This window comes from Prorops nasuta, unplaced genomic scaffold, assembly GCF_024137725.1.
Source record: "Prorops nasuta isolate Cenicafe-Biocafe unplaced genomic scaffold, Cenicafe_Pnas_1.2 PNAS00042, whole genome shotgun sequence".
In the NCBI taxonomy this organism is placed as follows: Eukaryota; Metazoa; Arthropoda; class Insecta; order Hymenoptera; family Bethylidae; genus Prorops; species Prorops nasuta.
Genome location: NW_027116839.1, coordinates 1,153,468 through 1,175,114, shown reverse-complemented (window position 1 = coordinate 1,175,114; position 21,647 = coordinate 1,153,468). Strand labels below are relative to the sequence as shown.

General features: G+C 47.2%; 1 protein-coding gene across 1 annotated transcript in view; it reads left to right on the top strand.

The window, feature by feature from the left end:
• Nucleotides 1-6,622: 6,622 nt before the first annotated feature.
• The window catches only part of LOC136784014 (uncharacterized), a 73,759-nt gene continuing 58,734 nt past the window's right edge, over nucleotides 6,623-21,647 (top strand). The window contains exon 1 of the mRNA XM_066744468.1: nucleotides 6,623-11,730. Coding sequence (XP_066600565.1) covers nucleotides 6,623-11,730 — 5,108 coding nt within the window. The remainder of the gene's footprint in view (nucleotides 11,731-21,647) is intronic.

Below are 21,647 nucleotides of genomic sequence, written 5' to 3'. Positions count from 1 at the left end.
TGATCCCCAAGTGAGTTACCCTAGTACCATATAAGTACTCCCTGACACCAAGTGTGTAACCCTCGTCCCATATAAGTACTCCCTGAGTCCGAGTGATTTACCCAAGTCCCATATAAGTACTCCCTGACCCCAAGTCAGTTACCCTCGTCCCATATAAATACTCCCTGACCCAGTGTGAGTTACCCTCGTCTCATATAAGTACTCCCTGACCCCAAGTGAGTTACCCTCGTCCCATATAAGTACTTACTGATCCCCAAGTGAGTTACCCTCGTCCCATATAAGTACTCCCTGACCCCGTGTGAGTTACCCTCTTCCCATATAAATACTCCCTGGCCCCAAGTGTGTTACCCTCGTCCCATATAAGTACTCCCCGTCTCCAAGTGTGTTACCCTCGTCCCATATAAGTACTCCCTGAATCCGAGTGAGTTACCCAAGTTCCATATAAGTACACACTGATCCCCAAGTGAGTTACCCTCGTCCCATATCAGTACTCCCTGATCCCAAGTGAGTTACCCTCGTCCCATATAAGTACTCACTGATCCCCAATTGAGTTACCCTCGTCCTATATAAGTACTCCCTGACCCTCAAGTGAGTTACCCTTGTCCCATATAAGTACTCCCTGACCCCGCGTGAATTACCCTAGTCCCAAATAAGTACTCCCTAACCCTAAGTGAGTTACCCTCGTCCCATATAAGTACTCACTGATCCCCAAGTGAGTTACCCTCATCCCATATAAGTACTCCCTGACCCCAAGTGTGTTACCCTCGTCCCATATAAGTACACACTGATCCCCAAGTGAGTTACCCTCGTCTCATATAAGTACTGCCTTTCCCCAAGTGAGTTACCCTCGTCCCATATAAGTACTTCCTGACCCCCAAGTGAGTTACCCTTGTCCCATATAAGTACTCCCTGACACCGCATGAATTACCTTAGACCCAAATATGTATTCCCTGACCCTAAGTGAGTTACCCTCGTCCCATACAAGTGCTCACTGATCCCCAAGTGAGTTACCCTCGTCCCATATAAGTACTCCCTGACCCAGTGTGAGTTACCCTCGTCCCATATAAGTACTCCCTGACCCCAAGTGAGTTACCCTCGTCCCATATAAGTACTCACTGATCCCCAAGTGAGTTACCTTCGTCCCATATAAGTACTCCCTGACCCCGTGTGAGTTACCCTCGTCCCATATAAGTACTCCCCGCCTCCAAGTGTGTTACCCTCGTCCCATATAAGTACTCCCTGACCCCGTGTGAGTTACCCTCTTCCCATATAAGTACTCCCTGACCCCAAGTCAGTTACCCTCGTCCCATATAAGTAGTCCCTGACCCCAAGTCAGTTACCCTCGTCCCATATAAGTACTCACTGATACCCAAGTGAGTTACACTAGTCCCATATAAGTACTCCCTGACCCTCAAGTGAGTTACCCTTGTCCCATATAAGTACTCCCTGACCCCGCGTGAATTACCCTAGTCCCAAATAAGTACTCCCTAACCCTAAGTGAGTTACCCTCGTCCCATATAAGTACTCACTGATCCCCAAGTGAGTTACCCTAGTCCCATATAAGTACTCCCTGACACCAAGTGTGTTACCCTCGTCCCATATAAATACTCCCTGAGTCCGAGTGAGTTACCCAAGTCCCATATAAGTACTCACTGATCCCCAAGTGAGTTACCCTCGTCCCATATAAGTACTCCCTGACCCCCAAGTGAGTTACCCTAGTCCCATATAAGTACTCCCTGACACCAAGTGTGTTACCCTCGTCCCATATATGTACTCCCTGACCCCGTGTGAGTTACCCTCGTCCCATATAAGTACACACTGATCCCCAAGTGAGTTACCCTCGTCTCATATAAGTACTGCCTTTCCCCAAGTGAGTTACCCTCGTCCCATATAAGTACTTCCTGACCCCGCGTGAATTACCCTAGTCCCAAATAAGTACTCCCTAACCCTAAGTGAGTTACCCTCGTCCCATATAAGTACTCACTGATACCAAGTGAGTTACCCTCGTCCCATATAAGTACTCACTGATCCCCAAGTGAGTTACCCTCGTCCCATATAAGTACTGCCTGTCCCCAAGTGAGTTACCCTCGTCCCATATAAGTACCCCCTGACCCCAAGTGAGTTACCCTCGTCCCATAAAAGTACTCCCTGACCCCAAGTCAGTTACCCTCGTCCCATATAAGTAGTCCCTGACCCCAAGTCAGTTACCCTCGTCCCATATAAGTACTCACTGATCCCCAAGTGAGTTACACTAGTCCCATATATGTACTCCCTGACCCTCAAGTGAGTTACCCTTGTCCCATATAAGTACTCCCTGACCCCGCGTGAATTACCCTAGTCCCAAATAAGTACTCCCTAACCCTAAGTGAGTTACCCTCGTCCCATATAAGTACTCACTGATCCCCAAGTGAGTTACCCTAGTACCATATAAGTACTCCCTGACACCAAGTGTGTAACCCTCGTCCCATATAAGTACTCCCTGAGTCCGAGTGAGTTACCCAAGTCCCATATAAGTACTCACTGATCCCCAAATGAGTTACCCTCATCCCATATAAGTACTCCCTGACCCCAAGTGTGTTACCCTCGTCCCATATAAGTACACACTGATCCCCAAGTGAGTTACCCTCGTCTCATGTAAGTACTGCCTTTCCCCAAGTGAGTTACCCTCGTCCCATATAAGTACTTCCTGACCCCCAAGTGAGTTACCCTTGTCCCATATAAGTACTCCCTGACACCGCATGAATTACCTTAGACCCAAATATGTATTCCCTGACCCTAAGTGAGTTACCCTCGTCCCATATAAGTGCTCACTGATCCCCAAGTGAGTTACCCTCGTCCCATATAAGTACTCCCTGACCCAGTGTGAGTTACCCTCGTCCCATATAAGTACTCCCTGACCCCAAGTGAGTTACCCTCGTCCCATATAAGTACTCACTGATCCCCAAGTGAGTTACCTTCGTCCCATATAAGTACTCCCTGACCCCGTGTGAGTTACCCTCGTCCCATATAAGTACTCCCCGACTCCAAGTGTTGTACCCTCGTCCCATATAAGTACTCCCTGAGTCCGAGTGAGTTACCCTCGTCCCATATAAGTACTCCCCGCCTCCAAGTGTGTTACCCTCGTCCCATATAAGTACTCCCTGACCCCGTGTGAGTTACCCTCTTCCCATATAAGTACTACCTGACCCCAAGTCAGTTACCCTCGTCCCATATAAGTAGTCCCTGACCCCAAGTCAGTTACCCTCGTCCCATATAAGTACTCACTGATCCCCAAGTGAGTTACACTAGTCCCATATAAGTACTCCCTGACCCTCAAGTGAGTTACCCTTGTCCCATATAAGTACTCCCTGACCCCGCGTGAATTACCCTAGTCCCAAATAAGTACTCCCTAACCCTAAGTGAGTTACCCTCGTCCCATATAAGTACTCACTGATCCCCAAGTGAGTTACCCTAGTCCCATATAAGTACTCCCTGACACCAAGTGTGTTACCCTCGTCCCATATAAATACTCCCTGAGTCCGAGTGAGTTACCCAAGTCCCATATAAGTACTCACTGATCCCCAAGTGAGTTACCCTCGTCCCATATAAGTACTCCCTGACCCCCAAGTGAGTTACCCTAGTCCCATATAAGTACTCCCTGACACCAAGTGTGTTACCCTCGTCCCATATATGTACTCCCTGACCCCGTGTGAGTTACCCTCGTCCCATATAAGTACACACTGATCCCCAAGTGAGTTACCCTCGTCTCATATAAGTACTGCCTTTCCCCAAGTGAGTTACCCTCGTCCCATATAAGTACATCCTGACCCCGCGTGAATTACCCTAGTCCCAAATAAGTACTCCCTAACCCTAAGTGAGTTACCCTCGTCCCATATAAGTACTCACTGATACCAAGTGAGTTACCCTCGTCCCATATAAGTACTCACTGATCCCCAAGTGAGTTACCCTCGTCCCATATAAGTACTGCCTGTCCCCAAGTGAGTTACCCTCGTCCCATATAAGTACCCCCTGACCCCAAGTGAGTTACCCTCGTCCCATAAAAGTACTCCCTGACCCCAAGTCAGTTACCCTCGTCCCATATAAGTAGTCCCTGACCCCAAGTCAGTTACCCTCGTCCCATATAAGTACTCACTGATCCCCAAGTGAGTTACACTAGTCCCATATATGTACTCCCTGACCCTCAAGTGAGTTACCCTTGTCCCATATAAGTACTCCCTGACCCCGCGTGAATTACCCTAGTCCCAAATAAGTACTCCCTAACCCTAAGTGAGTTACCCTAGTCCCATATAAGTACTCCCTGACACCAAGTGTGTTACCCTCGTCCCATATAAGTACTCCCTGAGTCCGAGTGAGTTACCCAAGTCCCATATAAGTACTCACTGATCCCCAAGTGAGTTACCCTCGTCCCATATAAGTACTCCCTGACCCCAAGTGAGTTACCCTCGTCCCATATAAGTACACACTGATCCCCAAGTGAGTTACCCTCGTCCCATATAAGTACTTCATGACCCACAAGTGAGTTACCCTTGTCCCATATAAATACTCCCTGACACCGCGTGAATTACCCTAGACCCAAATAAGTATTCCCTGACCCTAAGTGAGATTCCCTCGTCCCATATAAGTACTCCCTGAATCCGAGTGAGTTACCCAAGTCCCATATAAGTACACACTGATCCCCAAGTGAGTTACCCTCGTCCCATATCAGTACTCCCTGATCCCAAGTGAGTTACCCTCGTCCCATATAAGTACTAACTGATCCCCAAGTGAGTTACCCTCGTCCCATATAAGTACACCCCGACCCCAAGTGAGTTACCCTTGTCCCATATAAGTACTCCCTGACCCCGCGTGAATTACCCTAGTCCCAAATAAGTACTCCCTAACCCTAAGTGAGTTACCCTCGTCCCATATAAGTACTCAATGATCCCCAAGTGAGTTACCCTAGTCCCATATAAGTACTCCCTGACACCAACTGTGTTACCCTCGTCCCATATAAGTACTGCCTGTCCCCAAGTGAGTTACCCTCGTCCCATATAAGTACCCCCTGACCCCAAGTGAGTTACCCTCGTCCCATAAAAGTACACCCCGACCCCAAGTGAGTTACCCTCGTCCCATATAAGTACTCCCCGACCCCAAGTGAGTTACCCTCGTCCCATATAAATACTCTCTGACCCCAAGTAAGTTACCCTCGTCCGATATAAGTGCTCACTGATGCCCAAGTGAGTTACCATCGTCCCATATAAGTACTCCCTGTACCCGCGTGAATTACCCTAGTCCCAAATAAGTACTCCCTGACCCCAAGTGAGTTACCCTCGTCCCAAATAAGTACTCACTGATCCCCAAGTGAGTTACCTTCGTCCCATATAAATACTCCCTGACCCCCAAGTGAGGTACCCTCGTTCCATATAAGTACTCCCTGACCCCAAGTGAGTTACCCTCGTCCTATATAAGTACTCACTGACCCCCAAGTGAGTTACTCTCGTCCCATATAAGTACTCCCTGACCCCAAGTGAGTTACACTCGTCCCATATAAGTACTCCCTGACCCCGTGTGAGTTACCCTCGTCCCATATAAGTACTCACTGATCGACAAGTGAGTTACCCTCTTCCTTATAAGTACTCCCTGACCAAAAGTGAGTTAACCTAGTCCAATATAAATACTCCCTGACCCCAAGTGAGTTACCCTCGTCCCTTATAAGTACTCCCTGACCCCAAGTGAGTTACCCTCGTCCCTTATAAGTACTCCCTGACCCCCAAGTGAGTTACCCTCGTCCCATATAAGTACTCCCTGACCCCCATGTGAGTTACCCTCGTCCAATATAAATACTCCCTGACCCCAAGTGAGTTACTCTCGTCCTATATAAGTACCCCCTGACCCCAAGTGAGTTACCCTCGTCCCATAAAAGTACACCCCGACCCCAAGTGAGTTACCCTTGTCCCATATAAGTACTCCCTGACCCCGCGTGAATTACCCTAGTCCCAAATAAGTTCTCCCTAACCTTAAGTGAGTTACCCTCGTCCCATATAAGTACTCACTGATCCCCAAGTGAGTTACCCTAGTCCCATATAAGTACTCACTGACCCCCAAGTGAGTTACCCTCGTCCCATATAAGTACTCCCTGACCCCCAAGTGAGATATCCTTGTCCCATTAGAGTCCTCCCTAACCTCAAGTGAGTTACTCTCGTCCCATATAAGTACTCCCTGACCCCGTGTGTTGCATGATAATCAAACGGTTGATAGCCAGAACACAGCACTATCATTTTGAATTGTATTGAGTTTACTAATCTGCGCAAACTTGTAAGGGGTCACATGCCCCCACCACATCAATACAAAGCTTGATGAGTGTAAGTCGTAGGTCGCTAGTCGAGTTCAGTTGAATAAAGCAAGTACAAGAAGAATCACAAAATTCTCTTAAGTGAAACCCAGCCCAAAGTCAAACACATTGGTCCTTCGAGCCGGATTGGGTTTCGTGTGGTCATTCAAAATCACGATTTGCAACAACTACTTCATAACCAGGGGCTCCACTGGCAAGCACAGGATTGGGAGAAAAGACCAAGCAGCGCAAACAATACCCAAACAAGATAAGTGGGCATCCTAATATAATCCTCTCCTTTCCTTATTACAAATGGAGCAATTTAACAAAAGACGTGGCACACTCAAGGCCAAAATAACAGTATTTAAGAATTTCATCGAAGGTATAATGGCGGCCCATCAGGACGTCAGTCAAAGGTTAAGTGAGGTAATCCGCGAAGAAATAGAATTAAGATTAGCCAGGGCTAAGGAAACATTAGACCAATTTGATCTTCTTCAGGAAGAAATAGACTCGGCCACCGGTGACCCCGCGATAGCGATACGGTCTCGCGAGGGATTCAAAGGTTATTATTTTCAAATAACGGGCCAAGCAAGGGCATTGCTAGCGAGAGGATTGCCACCTAGGCAAGACACAAATATCAGCAACAATGTTCCCTATACAATGAATATAGACGCGGCTTCTGGCACATCTTTGACAAGGACGCCTGGCATTAAGTTACCTACGATAGAATTGCCGAAATTCAATGGCGACCTTTCGGACTGGCTCGGTTTTAGAGATACGTATAAGTCACTAATACACGAAAATAAGTCCATCAGCGACATCCAAAAATTCCATTATTTACGGGCATCTTTGGGTCCTAACGCGGGTGAAGCAATAAAATCTCTCGAGCTTTCTGAACTAAATTACCATTGCGCCTGGAACACCTTGTGCAGCCGTTATAACTGCAAAGGCTTGTTAATACACAACCACATAAAGGCCATACTTTCGTCCAAGGCCATGAAAAGAGAATCCTCCGAAGAAATAAGACACGTATTAGACATATTAATGAAGCACTTACAAGCACTAAAATCACTAGGGGAAGCAATAGAACATTGGGACGCAATTCTAATCTATATTATGTCGGCAAAATTAGATACAACTACTGCTCGCAGTTGGGAACAAGAAAAGTCTCGCTTAGATAGTCCCAAACTCGTGAATTTTACGGAATTTTTAACAAATCGCGCGGAATTCTTACGCACATTAGAATTCTCAAACCGAATCGAACCATCAAACAGCGTGGAGAGACGCCAACACAAAACCAAAGCACTGTTGGCGACCGAAAGGCCCAAATCTTGCATACTTTGCAAACAGGCTCATTTTATCCAAAACTGTCCCTCTTTCCTGGAGCTCAACTCGCAATCGCGCGCGACGAAAATAAGGGAGCTTAGCGCCTGTTTGAATTGCTTAAGAAAGGGCCACGTAATGGCTGATTGCAAGGGAGGTATGTGCAAAAGATGTGGGCAGAAGCACAACACATTAATTCATTTTGATCATTCAAGTAATTCACCCTCAATCGCGTTATGTTCGAGTAACATGATCACACAAAATATTCTCGCTACTGCGATAGTCTCGGTACAGGGGCCTTCCGGTCGCACCAGTGTTGCTCGGCTGGTATTAGATTCGTGCTCGCAATCAAATTTTATTTCGGAACAATTGTGTAGAAGGCTTGAATTGAAACAAGTTCCTATAAACATTGCCGTTGAGACTTTGAACGGTGGATCTAACCTTATTATCAAAAACAAATGTAACCTTCGGCTGTCCGCTCGTCACAGCGCGTTCAAAACAGAGTTAACGTGCTTGATATGCCCAAAGATATTGGAACGCGTTCCCCACCATCCCATAAATTTAGATGACGTCAAAATACCCGCGCATTTGAAATTAGCAGATGCCTCTTTCAGCGTCCCTGCGCGAGTCGATATCTTGTTGGGCGCGGAGTGGTTCTGGAGAATACTTTGTGTCGGGCAAATATCACTCAACCAACAAGGTCTTGTGCTCCAAAAAACTAAATTAGGATGGATTGTAGGTGGCCCAAATTCGATAGCCCCCACAAGCTCGGTAAATTGTAACATGGTAAGCACCTCGCTTGAGGATAAGCTCGAAGCCTTTTGGTCCATAGAAAGTCCCTCCGTTCAAAGAGTGCTCTCCTTTGAGGAAAGGGAGTGCGAACGAATATTCGCTAGTACATTTACTCGTAACGAAGAGGGCAGATTCGTAGTCACAATTCCTCTGAAGATTGACCCCAGCAAATTGGGCGATTCGCGCGAATCAGCAGAACGTCGGCTCCTAAGCCTAGAAAGAAAATTTAACAGACAACCACGGTTAAAGGAAGCTTACATAAAATTCTTGAAGGAGTACGAAGAGCTTGGGCATATGTCACCGATAAGCGATGCCCGCCAGCAACCAAAATACTATATGCCACATCATTGTGTCTTTAAGTCCAATAAAATTCGTGTAGTTTTTGATGCATCCGCGGTCACCGAAACCGGCATTTCGTTGAATGATATTCAGATGATCGGGCCCACTATTCAAGATAGTCTTTTCGGTATTCTCGTCAGGTTCAGGAGGCACACGTACATTCTTTCCGCCGATGTAGAAAAAATGTACAGACAGGTACTAGTGACTCCCGAGCAGCGACTTCTGCAATGTATCCTATGGCGACCTAACCTGAACGAGCCCATCCGAACATATTGCTTGAATACTGTAACTTACGGCACAGCCTCAGCCTCTTTCCTGTCCGTAAGAGCATTATTCCAGCTAGGATATGACTGCGAAAGTGAGCTACCGATTATCTATAGGATCATTCGCAACGATTTCTATGTGGACGACCTCCTAACGGGAGCTGACACGATTGAGAGGGCGACTTTCATAGCTTCAAACATATCGCGTGTTCTGGCTGGGGGCTGCTTTCGCTTGCGAAAATGGATGACTAATGAGCCGTCCATCGTTGAATGTGCTGATGATCTCCGAGGCATAGAGAAAACGAAATTCTCATCCGCGGACAACTCTACTAAGACATTAGGCCTCAAGTGGAACTCCGGATCGGATACTTTGAGCTTCTCTGTAAATTCCCTAAACTCAAGAAACATTACCAAAAGACATATTCTGTCTGACGCCGCTCAAATTTTTGACCCGTTAGGGCTCTTAGGCCCTGTAACAATAGTGGCGAAGATATTCATACAAAAATTGTGGCAAGAAAGATTATCGTGGGATGAATCGCTCCCAAGCGATCTACATACTGAATGGGTTAATTATAAGGAGCAATTAAGATACTTAAACTCACTCGATATACCACGCCACGCGATTTGCAGAGGGCACACACGTTTTGAATTGCATGGATTTGCCGACGCTTCCAAGCATGCATACGGTGCTTGCATTTACGCTCGTTCCATCAATTCAGAAGGCATGGTCTGCGTTAACTTATTATGTTCCAAATCAAGGGTAGCACCAATAAAAACACAATCGATTCCGCGTCTTGAGTTATGTGCTGCGCTTTTGTTATCTGAATTGATGGCCACGGTCAAAGTCGCACTAGATACTGAGATTAACAACTTGGTTTACTGGTCAGATTCAATGATTGTATTAGCATGGATTAAACTACTGCCAAATACATTACCCGTTTTTGTGGCTAACAGAATAGCCCGGATACAAGAACTTACAGATGAGCAAAGTTGGCGTCATGTTCCGAGTGAGTGTAATTCCGCGGATGCGCTATCTCGTGGCATTCTCCCGCAAAATATTTTCAAATTGTCCATATGGTGGACAGGACCGTCCTTTTTGCGAGAAACCGAGCCAAACTGGCCTAAGAATATAACAGGGCCGGGAGTCACAGAGGAAGTTAGCCTCATGACTAAGTGCGTTCCGAATGAGAAGGTGTCAAATCCCATTGTGGACCATTTAATTAATCGTTTCTCCAGCTTAAAGAAAATTTGCAGAATACTCGCGTACGTCTATCGCTTTATAGCAAATTCCAAAAAATCCAAAGCACCCATTGTTACCGGGTTCATTTCTAGTGCTGAACTCGAATCGTCATTAATGTTTTTGGTCAAATGTGTGCAGAATGAATGTTTTGGAGTTGAAATTAAACTCTTAAGGGAGAACCAGTTAGACAAAGGAAGGTTGCTAAGGCTGTCGCCATTTATTGACAACAAGGGTATGTTACGTGTAGGAGGTAGGATCGCAAATTCGAATTATTGTAATGCTAAAAAATTTCCATACCTTCTAGCAAGCAAACATGAATTAACTAGACGTATAATGCGTGAGGAACATGTGAGGTTACTGCACGCGGGCCCTCAGTTGTTATTAGCCAACATTAGACAGAAATTTTGGCCGCTTGGTGGAAGGGGGCTTGCCCGTCGTGTGGTTAACGAGTGTACTAGGTGTTTTCGGGTAAAACCCAAGGCTTCTCAGTTTAAAATGGGAAATCTGCCCGCTTCTCGATTAAAACCGAGCCATCCTTTTGATTCGGTTGGGGTTGACTACGCGGGTCCATTTTTAATAAAAAACAAGAAGGGGAGAGGTTGCAAATTGGAGAAATGTTATGTAGCTCTTTTCATATGCTTTTCTACAAAGGCGGTGCACATCGAACTTGTCTCAGATTTGTCAAAAGATGCGTTTATCGCTGCCTTAAGACGCTTTGTTAGTCGGCGTGGAAAACCGACAAATCTTTACTCCGATAATGGTACTTCATTTGTCGGCGCGTACAACGAATTGGTCAATTTAGGTCATTTCTTAAGGGAAAAGGGTGAGTCACTTGGTGAGTCTGCTTCTTCCCTTGAAATTAATTGGAAATTCATACCAGCATATTCTCCGCACATGGGTGGTTTGTGGGAAGCGGGAATAAAATCGGTGAAACATCACCTAAAAAGAGTCGTGTTAAATGCTCACCTAACCTTTGAAGAATTGTACACTCTTTTGACCCAGATAGAGGCTTTGCTCAATTCCCGACCATTGTCACCATTATCTTCCGATCCCACTGACTACACCCCTCTCACTCCAGCCCACTTCTTAATTGGAAGGCCGTATACCACAGTAGCGGATCCTTCATTGGCGCATTTATCAGATTCTCGGTTGTCAAATTGGCAACGCATCCAGTCATTGCAACAACATTACTGGAAAAGATGGAGTAAGGAGTATGTCTCGGAGCTGCAGATAAGGACTAAATGGACGAAGCCATTCCCAAATTTGGAGATTGGGTCTCTTGTATTGCTAAAGGAGGACAACTTGCCACCCGCAAAATGGAAATTAGGCAGGGTGGTGCAAACGCATCCTGGATCCGATGACACCACGCGAGTGGCCACAATCAAGACTGCTACTGGAATACTTACTAGATCCATAGCCAAATTATGTCCTTTACCCAAGGACGATGTTGACCGTAGCTCAAAGTAAATGCTACTTTCTTTATCTTATGTCATTACGTGGGGGACTGTCCTGCGGTGCCAATCGTATATGTATACTATTGTTAACAATCATATGTAATATTCATGGTGAGCATTCTCCCCATGGCGGGGGGGGATGTTGCATGATAATCAAACGGTTGATAGCCAGAACACAGCACTATCATTTTGAATTGTATTGAGTTTACTAATCTGCGCAAACTTGTAAGGGGTCACATGCCCCCACCACATCAATACAAAGCTTGATGAGTGTAAGTCGTAGGTCGCTAGTCGAGTTCAGTTGAATAAAGCAAGTACAAGAAGAATCACAAAATTCTCTTAAGTGAAACCCAGCCCAAAGTCAAACACACCGTGTGAGTTACCCTCGTCCCATATAAGTACTCACTGATCCACAAGTGAGTTACCCTCTTCCTTATAAGTACTCCCTGACCCAAAGTGAGTTACCCTAGTCCCATATAAGTACTCCCTGACCCCCAAGTGAGTTACCCTCGTCCAATATAAATACTCCCTGACCCCAAGTGAGTTACCCTCGTCCCTTATAAGTACTCCCTGACCCCAAGTGAGTTACCCTCGTCCCTTATAAGTAATCCCTGACCCCAAGTGAGTTACCCTCGTCCCATATAAGTACTCACTGATCCCCAAGTGAGTAACCCTCGCCCCATATAAGTACTCCCTGACCCCCAAGTGAGTTACCCTTGGCCCAAATAAGTACTCCCTGACCCCGCGTGAATTACCCTAGTCCCAAATAAGTACTCCCTAACCCTAAGTGAGTTACCCTAGTCCGAAATAAGTACTCCCTGACCCTAATTGAGATACCCTCGTCCCATATAAGTACTCACTGATCCCAAGTGAGTTACACTAGTCCCATATAAGTACTCCCTGACACCAAGTGAGTTACCTCGTCCCATATAAGTACTCCCTGACCCCAAGTCAGTTACCCTCTTCCCATATAAGTACTCCCTGACCCCGTGTCAGTTACCCTTGTCCCATATAAGGACTCCCTGACCCCAAGTGAGTTACCCTCGTCCCATATAAGTACTCACTGATCCCCAAGTGAGTTACCCTCGTCCTATATAAGTACTCCCTGACCCCGTGTGAGTTACCCTCGTCCCACATAACTACTCCCCGACTCTAAGTGTGTTACCCTCGTCCCATATAAGTACTCCCTGAGTCCGAGTGAGTTACCCTCGTCCCATATAAGTACACACTGATCCCCAAGTGAGTTACCCTCGTCCCATATCAGTACTCCCTGACCCCAAGTGAGTTACCCTCGTCCCATATCAGTACTCCCTGACCCCAAGTGAGTTACCCTCGTCCCATATAAGTACTCACTGATCCCCAAGTGAGTTACCCTCTTCCCATATAAGTACTCCCTGACGCTCAAGTGAGTTACCCTTGTCCCATATAAGTACTCTCTGACCCCGCGTGAATTACCCTAGTCCCAAATAAGTACTCCCTAACCCTAAGTGAGTTACCCTCGTCCCATATAAGTACTCACTGATCCCCAAGTGAGTTACCCTAGTCCCATATAAGTACTCCCTGTCACCAAGTGTGTTACCCTCGTCCCATATAAATACTCCCTGAGTCCGAGTGAGTTACCCAAGTCCCATATAAGTACTCACTGATCCCCAAGTGAGTTACCCTCGTCCCATATAAGTACTCCCTGACCCCAAGTGAGTTATCCTCGTCCCATATAAGTACACACTGATCCCCAAGTGAGTTACCCTCGTCTCATATAAGTACTGCCTTTCCCCAAGTGAGTTACCCTCGTCCCATATAAGTACTTCCTGACCCCCAAGTGAGTTACCCTTGTCCCATATAAGTACTCCCTGACCCCGTGTGAGTTACCCTCGTCCCATATAAGTACTCCCTGACCCCAAGTCAGTTACCCTCGTCCCATATAAGTACTCCCTGACCCCAAGTCAGTTACCCTCGTCCCATATAAGTACTCCCTGACCCAGTGTGAGTTACCCTCGTCTCATATAAGTACTCCCTGACCCCAAGTGAGTTACCCTCGTCCCATATAAGTACTTACTGATCCCCAAGTGAGTTACCCTCGTCCCATATAAGTACTCCCTGACCCCGTGTGAGTTACCCTCTTCCCATATAAATACTCCCTGGCCCCAAGTGAGTTACCCTCGTCCCATATAAGTACTCCCCGACTCCAAGTGTGTTACCCTCGTCCCATATAAGTACTCCCTGAATCCGAGTGAGTTACCCAAGTCCCATATAAGTACCCACTGATCCCCAAGTGAGTTACCCTCGTCCCATATCAGTACTCCCTGATCCCAAGTGAGTTACCCTCGTCCCATATAAGTACTCACTGATCCCCAAGTGAGTTACCCTCGTCCTATATAAGTACTCCCTGACCCTCAAGCGAGTTACCCTTGTCCCATATAAGTACTCCCTGACCCCGCGTGAATTACCCTAGTCCCAAATAAGTACTCCCTAACCCTAAGTGAGTTACCCTCGTCCCAAATAAGTACTCACTGATCCCCAAGTGAGTTACCCTAGTACCATATAAGTACTCCCTGACACCAAGTGTGTAACCCTCGTCCCATATAAGTACTCCCTGAGTCCGAGTGATTTACCCAAGTCCCATATAAGTACTCCCTGACCCCAAGTCAGTTACCCTCGTCCCATATAAGTACTCCCTGACCCAGTGTGAGTTACCCTCGTCTCATATAAGTACTCCCTGACCCCAAGTGAGTTACCCTCGTCCCATATAAGTACTTACTGATCCCCAAGTGAGTTACCCTCGTCCCATATAAGTACTCCCTGACCCCGTGTGAGTTACCCTCTTCCCATATAAATACTCCCTGGCCCCAAGTGTGTTACCCTCGTCCCATATAAGTACTCTCCGTCTCCAAGTGTGTTACCCTCGTCCCATATAAGTACTCCCTGAATCCGAGTGAGTTACCCAAGTCCCATATAAGTACACACTGATCCCCAAGTGAGTTACCCTCGTCCCATATCAGTACTCCCTGATCCCAAGTGAGTTACCCTCGTCCCATATAAGTACTCACTGATCCCCAATTGAGTTACCCTCGTCCTATATAAGTACTCCCTGACCCTCAAGTGAGTTACCCTTGTCCCATATAAGTACTCCCTGACCCCGCGTGAATTACCCTAGTCCCAAATAAGTACTCCCTAACCCTAAGTGAGTTACCCTCGTCCCATATAAGTACTCACTGATCCCCAAGTGAGTTACCCTAGTACCATATAAGTACTCCCTGACACCAAGTGTGTAACCCTCGTCCCATATAAGTACTCCCTGAGTCCGAGTGAGTTACCCAAGTCCCATATAAGTACTCACTGATCCCCAAGTGAGTTACCCTCATCCCATATAAGTACTCCCTGACCCCAAGTGTGTTACCCTCGTCCCATATAAGTACACACTGATCCCCAAGTGAGTTACCCTCGTCTCATATAAGTACTGCCTTTCCCCAAGTGAGTTACCCTCGTCCCAAATAAGTACTTCCTGACCCCCAAGTGAGTTACCCTTGTCCCATATAAGTACTCCCTGACACCGCATGAATTACCTTAGACCCAAATATGTATTCCCTGACCCTAAGTGAGTTACCCTCGTCCCATATAAGTACTCACTGATCCCCAAGTGAGTTACCCTCGTCCCATATAAGTACTCCCTGACCCAGTGTGAGTTACCCTCGTCCCATATAAGTACTCCCTGACCCCAAGTGAGTTACCCTCGTCCCATATAAGTACTCACTGATCCCCAAGTGAGTTACCTTCGTCCCATATAAGTACTCCCTGACCCCGTGTGAGTTACCCTCGTCCCATATAAGTACTCCCTGAGTCCGAGTGAGTTACCCTCGTCCCATATAAGTACTCCCCGCCTCCAAGTGTGTTACCCTCGTCCCATATAAGTACTCCCTGACCCCAAGTCAGTTACCCTCGTCCCATATAAGTAGTCCCTGACCCCAAGTCAGTTACCCTCGTCCCATATAAGTACTCACTGATCCCCAAGTGAGTTACACTAGTCCCATATAAGTACTCCCTGACCCTCAAGTGAGTTACCCTTGTCCCATATAAGTACTCCCTGACCCCGCGTGAATTACCCTAGTCCCAAATAAGTACTCCCTAACCCTAAGTGAGTTACCCTTGTCCCATATAAGTACTCACTGATCCCCAAGTGAGTTACCCTAGTCCCATATAAGTACTCCCTGACACCAAGTGTGTTACCCTCGTCCCATATAAATACTCCCTGAGTCCGAGTGAGTTACCCAAGTCCCATATAAGTACTCACTGATCCCCAAGTGAGTTACCCTCGTCCCATATAAGTACTCCCTGACCCCCAAGTGAGTTACCCTAGTCCCATATAAGTACTCCCTGACACCGCGTGAATTACCCTTGTCCGAAATAAGTACTCCCTGACCCCAAGTGAATTACCCTCGTCCCATATAAGTACTCACTGATCCCCATATGAGTTACCCTCATCCCATATAAGTACTCCCCGACCCCAAGTGAGTTACCCTCGTCCCATATAAGTACTCTCTGACCCCAAGTAAGTTACCCTCGTCCCATATAAGTACTCACTGATCCCCATGTGAGTTACCCTCGTCCCATATAAGTACTCCCTGACCCCGTGTGAGTTACCCTCGTCCATTATAAGTACTCCCTGACCCCCAAGTAAGTTACCCTCGTCCCATATAAGTACTCACTGATCCCCAATTGAGTTACCCTCGTCCTATATAAGTACTCCCTGACCCTCAAGTGAGTTACCCTTGTCCCATATAAGTACTCCCTGACCCCGCGTGAATTACCCTAGTCCCAAATAAGTACTCCCTAACCCTAAGTGAGTTACCCTCGTCCCATATAAGTACTCACTGTTCCCCAAGTGAGTTACCCTCGTCCCATATCAGTACTCCCTGACCCCAAGTGAGTTACCCTCGTCCCATATCAGTACTCCCTGACCCCAAGTGAGTTACCCTCGTCCCATATAAGTACTCACTGATCCCCAAGTGAGTTACCCTCTTCCCATATAAGTACTCCCTGACGCTCAAGTGAGTTACCCTTGTCCCATATAAGTACTCTCTGACCCCGCGTGAATTACCCTAGTCCCAAATAAGTACTCCCTAACCCTAAGTGAGTTACCCTCGTCCCATATAAGTACTCACTGATCCCCAAGTGAGTTACCCTAGTCCCATATAAGTACTCCCTGTCACCAAGTGTGTTACCCTCGTCCCATATAAATACTCCCTGAGTCCGAGTGAGTTACCCAAGTCCCATATAAGTACTCACTGATCCCCAAGTGAGTTACCCTCGTCCCATATAAGTACTCCCTGACCCCAAGTGAGTTATCCTCGTCCCATATAAGTACACACTGATCCCCAAGTGAGTTACCCTCGTCTCATATAAGTACTGCCTTTCCCCAAGTGAGTTACCCTCGTCCCATATAAGTACTTCCTGACCCCCAAGTGAGTTACCCTTGTCCCATATAAGTACTCCCTGACCCCGTGTGAGTTACCCTCGTCCCATATAAGTACTCCCTGACCCCAAGTCAGTTACCCTCGTCCCATATAAGTACTCCCTGCCCCAAGTCAGTTACCCTCGTCCCATATAAGTACTCCCTGACCCAGTGTGAGTTACCCTCGTCTCATATAAGTACTCCCTGACCCCAAGTGAGTTACCCTCGTCCCATATAAGTACTTACTGATCCCCAAGTGAGTTACCCTCGTCCCATATAAGTACTCCCTGACCCCGTGTGAGTTACCCTCTTCCCATATAAATACTCCCTGGCCCCAAGTGAGTTACCCTCGTCCCATATATGTACTCCCCGACTCCAAGTGTGTTACCCTCGTCCCATATAAGTACTCCCTGAATCCGAGTGAGTTACCCAAGTCCCATATAAGTACACACTGATCCCCAAGTGAGTTACCCTCGTCCCATATCAGTACTCCCTGATCCCAAGTGAGTTACCCTCGTCCCATATAAGTACTCACTGATCCCCAATTGAGTTACCCTCGTCCTATATAAGTACTCCCTGACCCTCAAGTGAGTTACCCTTGTCCCATATAAGTACTCCCTGACCCCGCGTGAATTACCCTAGTCCCAAATAAGTACTCCCTAACCCTAAGTGAGTTACCCTCGTCCCATATAAGTACTCACTGATCCCCAAGTGAGTTACCCTAGTACCATATAAGTACTCCCTGACACCAAGTGTGTAACCCTCGTCCCATATAAGTACTCCCTGAGTCCGAGTGAGTTACCCAAGTCCCATATAAGTACTCACTGATCCCCAAGTGAGTTACCCTCATCCCATATAAGTACTCCCTGACCCCAAGTGTGTTACCCTCGTCCCATATAAGTACACACTGATCCCCAAGTGAGTTACCCTCGTCTCATATAAGTACTGCCTTTCCCCAAGTGAGTTACCCTCGTCCCAAATAAGTACTTCCTGACCCCCAAGTGAGTTACCCTTGTCCCATATAAGTACTCCCTGACACCGCATGAATTACCTTAGACCCAAATATGTATTCCCTGACCCTAAGTGAGTTACCCTCGTCCCATATAAGTACTCACTGATCCCCAAGTGAGTTACCCTCGTCCCATATAAGTACTCCCTGACCCAGTGTGAGTTACCCTCGTCCCATATAAGTACTCCCTGACCCCAAGTGAGTTACCCTCGTCCCATATAAGTACTCACTGATCCCCAAGTGAGTTACCTTCGTCCCATATAAGTACTCCCTGACCCCGTGTGAGTTACCCTCGTCCCATATAAGTACTCCCTGAGTCCGAGTGAGTTACCCTCGTCCCATATAAGTACTCCCCGCCTCCAAGTGTGTTACCCTCGTCCCATATAAGTACTCCCTGACCCCAAGTCAGTTACCCTCGTCCCATATAAGTAGTCCCTGACCCCAAGTCAGTTACCCTCGTCCCATATAAGTACTCACTGATCCCCAAGTGAGTTACACTAGTCCCATATAAGTACTCCCTGACCCTCAAGTGAGTTACCCTTGTCCCATATAAGTACTCCCTGACCCCGCGTGAATTACCCTAGTCCCAAATAAGTACTCCCTAACCCTAAGTGAGTTACCCTTGTCCCATATAAGTACTCACTGATCCCCAAGTGAGTTACCCTAGTCCCATATAAGTACTCCCTGACACCAAGTGTGTTACCCTCGTCCCATATAAATACTCCCTGAGTCCGAGTGAGTTACCCAAGTCCCATATAAGTACTCACTGATCCCCAAGTGAGTTACCCTCGTCCCATATAAGTACTCCCTGACCCCCAAGTGAGTTACCCTAGTCCCATATAAGTACTCCCTGACACCGCGTGAATTACCCTTGTCCGAAATAAGTACTCCCTGACCCCAAGTGAATTACCCTCGTCCCATATAAGTACTCACTGATCCCCATATGAGTTACCCTCATCCCATATAAGTACTCCCCGACCCCAAGTGAGTTACCCTCGTCCCATATAAGTACTCTCTGACCCCAAGTAAGTTACCCTCGTCCCATATAAGTACTCACTGATCCCCATGTGAGTTACCCTCGTCCCATATAAGTACTCCCTGACCCCGTGTGAGTTACCCTCGTCCATTATAAGTACTCCCTGACCCCCAAGTAAGTTACCCTCGTCCCATATAAGTACTCACTGATCCCCAATTGAGTTACCCTCGTCCTATATAAGTACTCCCTGACCCTCAAGTGAGTTACCCTTGTCCCATATAAGTACTCCCTGACCCCGCGTGAATTACCCTAGTCCCAAATAAGTACTCCCTAACCCTAAGTGAGTTACCCTCGTCCCATATAAGTACTCACTGTTCCCCAAGTGAGTTACCCTCGTCCCATATCAGTACTCCCTGACCCCAAGTGAGTTACCCTCGTCCCATATCAGTACTCCCTGACCCCAAGTGAGTTACCCTCGTCCCATATAAGTACTCACTGATCCCCAAGTGAGTTACCCTCTTCCCATATAAGTACTCCCTGACGCTCAAGTGAGTTACCCTTGTCCCATATAAGTACTCTCTGACCCCGCGTGAATTACCCTAGTCCCAAATAAGTACTCCCTAACCCTAAGTGAGTTACCCTCGTCCCATATAAGTACTCACTGATCCCCAAGTGAGTTACCCTAGTCCCATATAAGTACTCCCTGTCACCAAGTGTGTTACCCTCGTCCCATATAAATACTCCCTGAGTCCGAGTGAGTTACCCAAGTCCCATATAAGTACTCACTGATCCCCAAGTGAGTTACCCTCGTCCCATATAAGTACTCCCTGACCCCAAGTGAGTTATCCTCGTCCCATATAAGTACACACTGATCCCCAAGTGAGTTACCCTCGTCTCATATAAGTACTGCCTTTCCCCAAGTGAGTTACCCTCGTCCCATATAAGTACTTCCTGACCCCCAAGTGAGTTACCCTTGTCCCATATAAGTACTCCCTGACCCCGTGTGAGTTACCCTCGTCCCATATAAGTACTCCCTGACCCCAAGTCAGTTACCCTCGTCCCATATAAGTACTCCCTGCCCCAAGTCAGTTACCCTCGTCCCATATAAGTACTCCCTGACCCAGTGTGAGTTACCCTCGTCTCATATAAGTACTCCCTGACCCCAAGTGAGTTACCCTCGTCCCATATAAGTACTTACTGATCCCCAAGTGAGTTACCCTCGTCCCATATAAGTACTCCCTGACCCCGTGTGAGTTACCCTCTTCCCATATAAATACTCCCTGGCCCCAAGTGAGTTACCCTCGTCCCATATAAGTACTCCCCGACTCCAAGTGTGTTACCCTCGTCCCATATAAGTACTCCCTGAATCCGAGTGAGTTACCCTCGTCCCATATAAGTACCCACTGATCCCCAAGTGAGTTACCCTCGTCCCATATAAGTACTCACTGATCCCCAAGTGAGTTACCCTAGTCCCATATAAGTACTCCCTGTCACCAAGTGTGTTACCCTCGTCCCATATAAATACTCCCTGAGTCCGAGTGAGTTACCCAAGTCCCATATAAGTACTCACTGATCCCCAAGTGAGTTACCCTCGTCCCATATAAGTACTCCCTGACCCCAAGTGAGTTATCCTCGTCCCATATAAGTACACACTGATCCCCAAGTGAGTTACCCTCGTCTCATATAAGTACTGCCTTTCCCCAAGTGATTTACCCTTGTCCCATATAAATACTTCCTGACCCCCAAGTGAGTTACCCTTGTCCCATATAAGTACTCCCTGACCCCGTGTGAGTTACCCTCGTCCCATATAAGTACTCCCTGACCCCAAGTCAGTTACCCTCGTCCCATATAAGTACTCCCTGACCCCAAGTCAGTTACCCTCGTCCCATAGAAGTACTCCCTGACCCAGTGTGAGTTACCCTCGTCTCATATAAGTACTCCCTGACCCCAAGTGAGTTACCCTCGTCCCATATAAGTACTTACTGATCCCCAAGTGAGTTACCCTCGTCCCATATAAGTACTCCCTGACCCCGTGTGAGTTACCCTCTTCCCATATAAATACTCCCTGGCCCCAAGTGAGTTACCCTCGTCCCATATAAGTACTCCCCGACTCCAAGTGTGTTACCCTCGTCCCATATAAGTACTCCCTGAATCCGAGTGAGTTACCCAAGTCCCATATAAGTACCCACTGATCCCCAAGTGAGTTACCCTCGTCCCATATCAGTACTCCCTGATCCCAAGTGAGTTACCCTTGTCCCATATAAGTACTCACTGATCCCCAAGTGAGTTACCCTCGTCCTATATAAGTACTCCCTGACCCTCAAGCGAGTTACCCTTGTCCCATATAAGTACTCCCTGACCCCGCGTGAATTACCCTAGTCCCAAATAAGTACTCCCTAACCCTAAGTGAGTTACCCTCGTCCCATATAAGTACTCACTGATCCCCAAGTGAGTTACCCTAGTACCATATAAGTACTCCCTGACACCAAGTG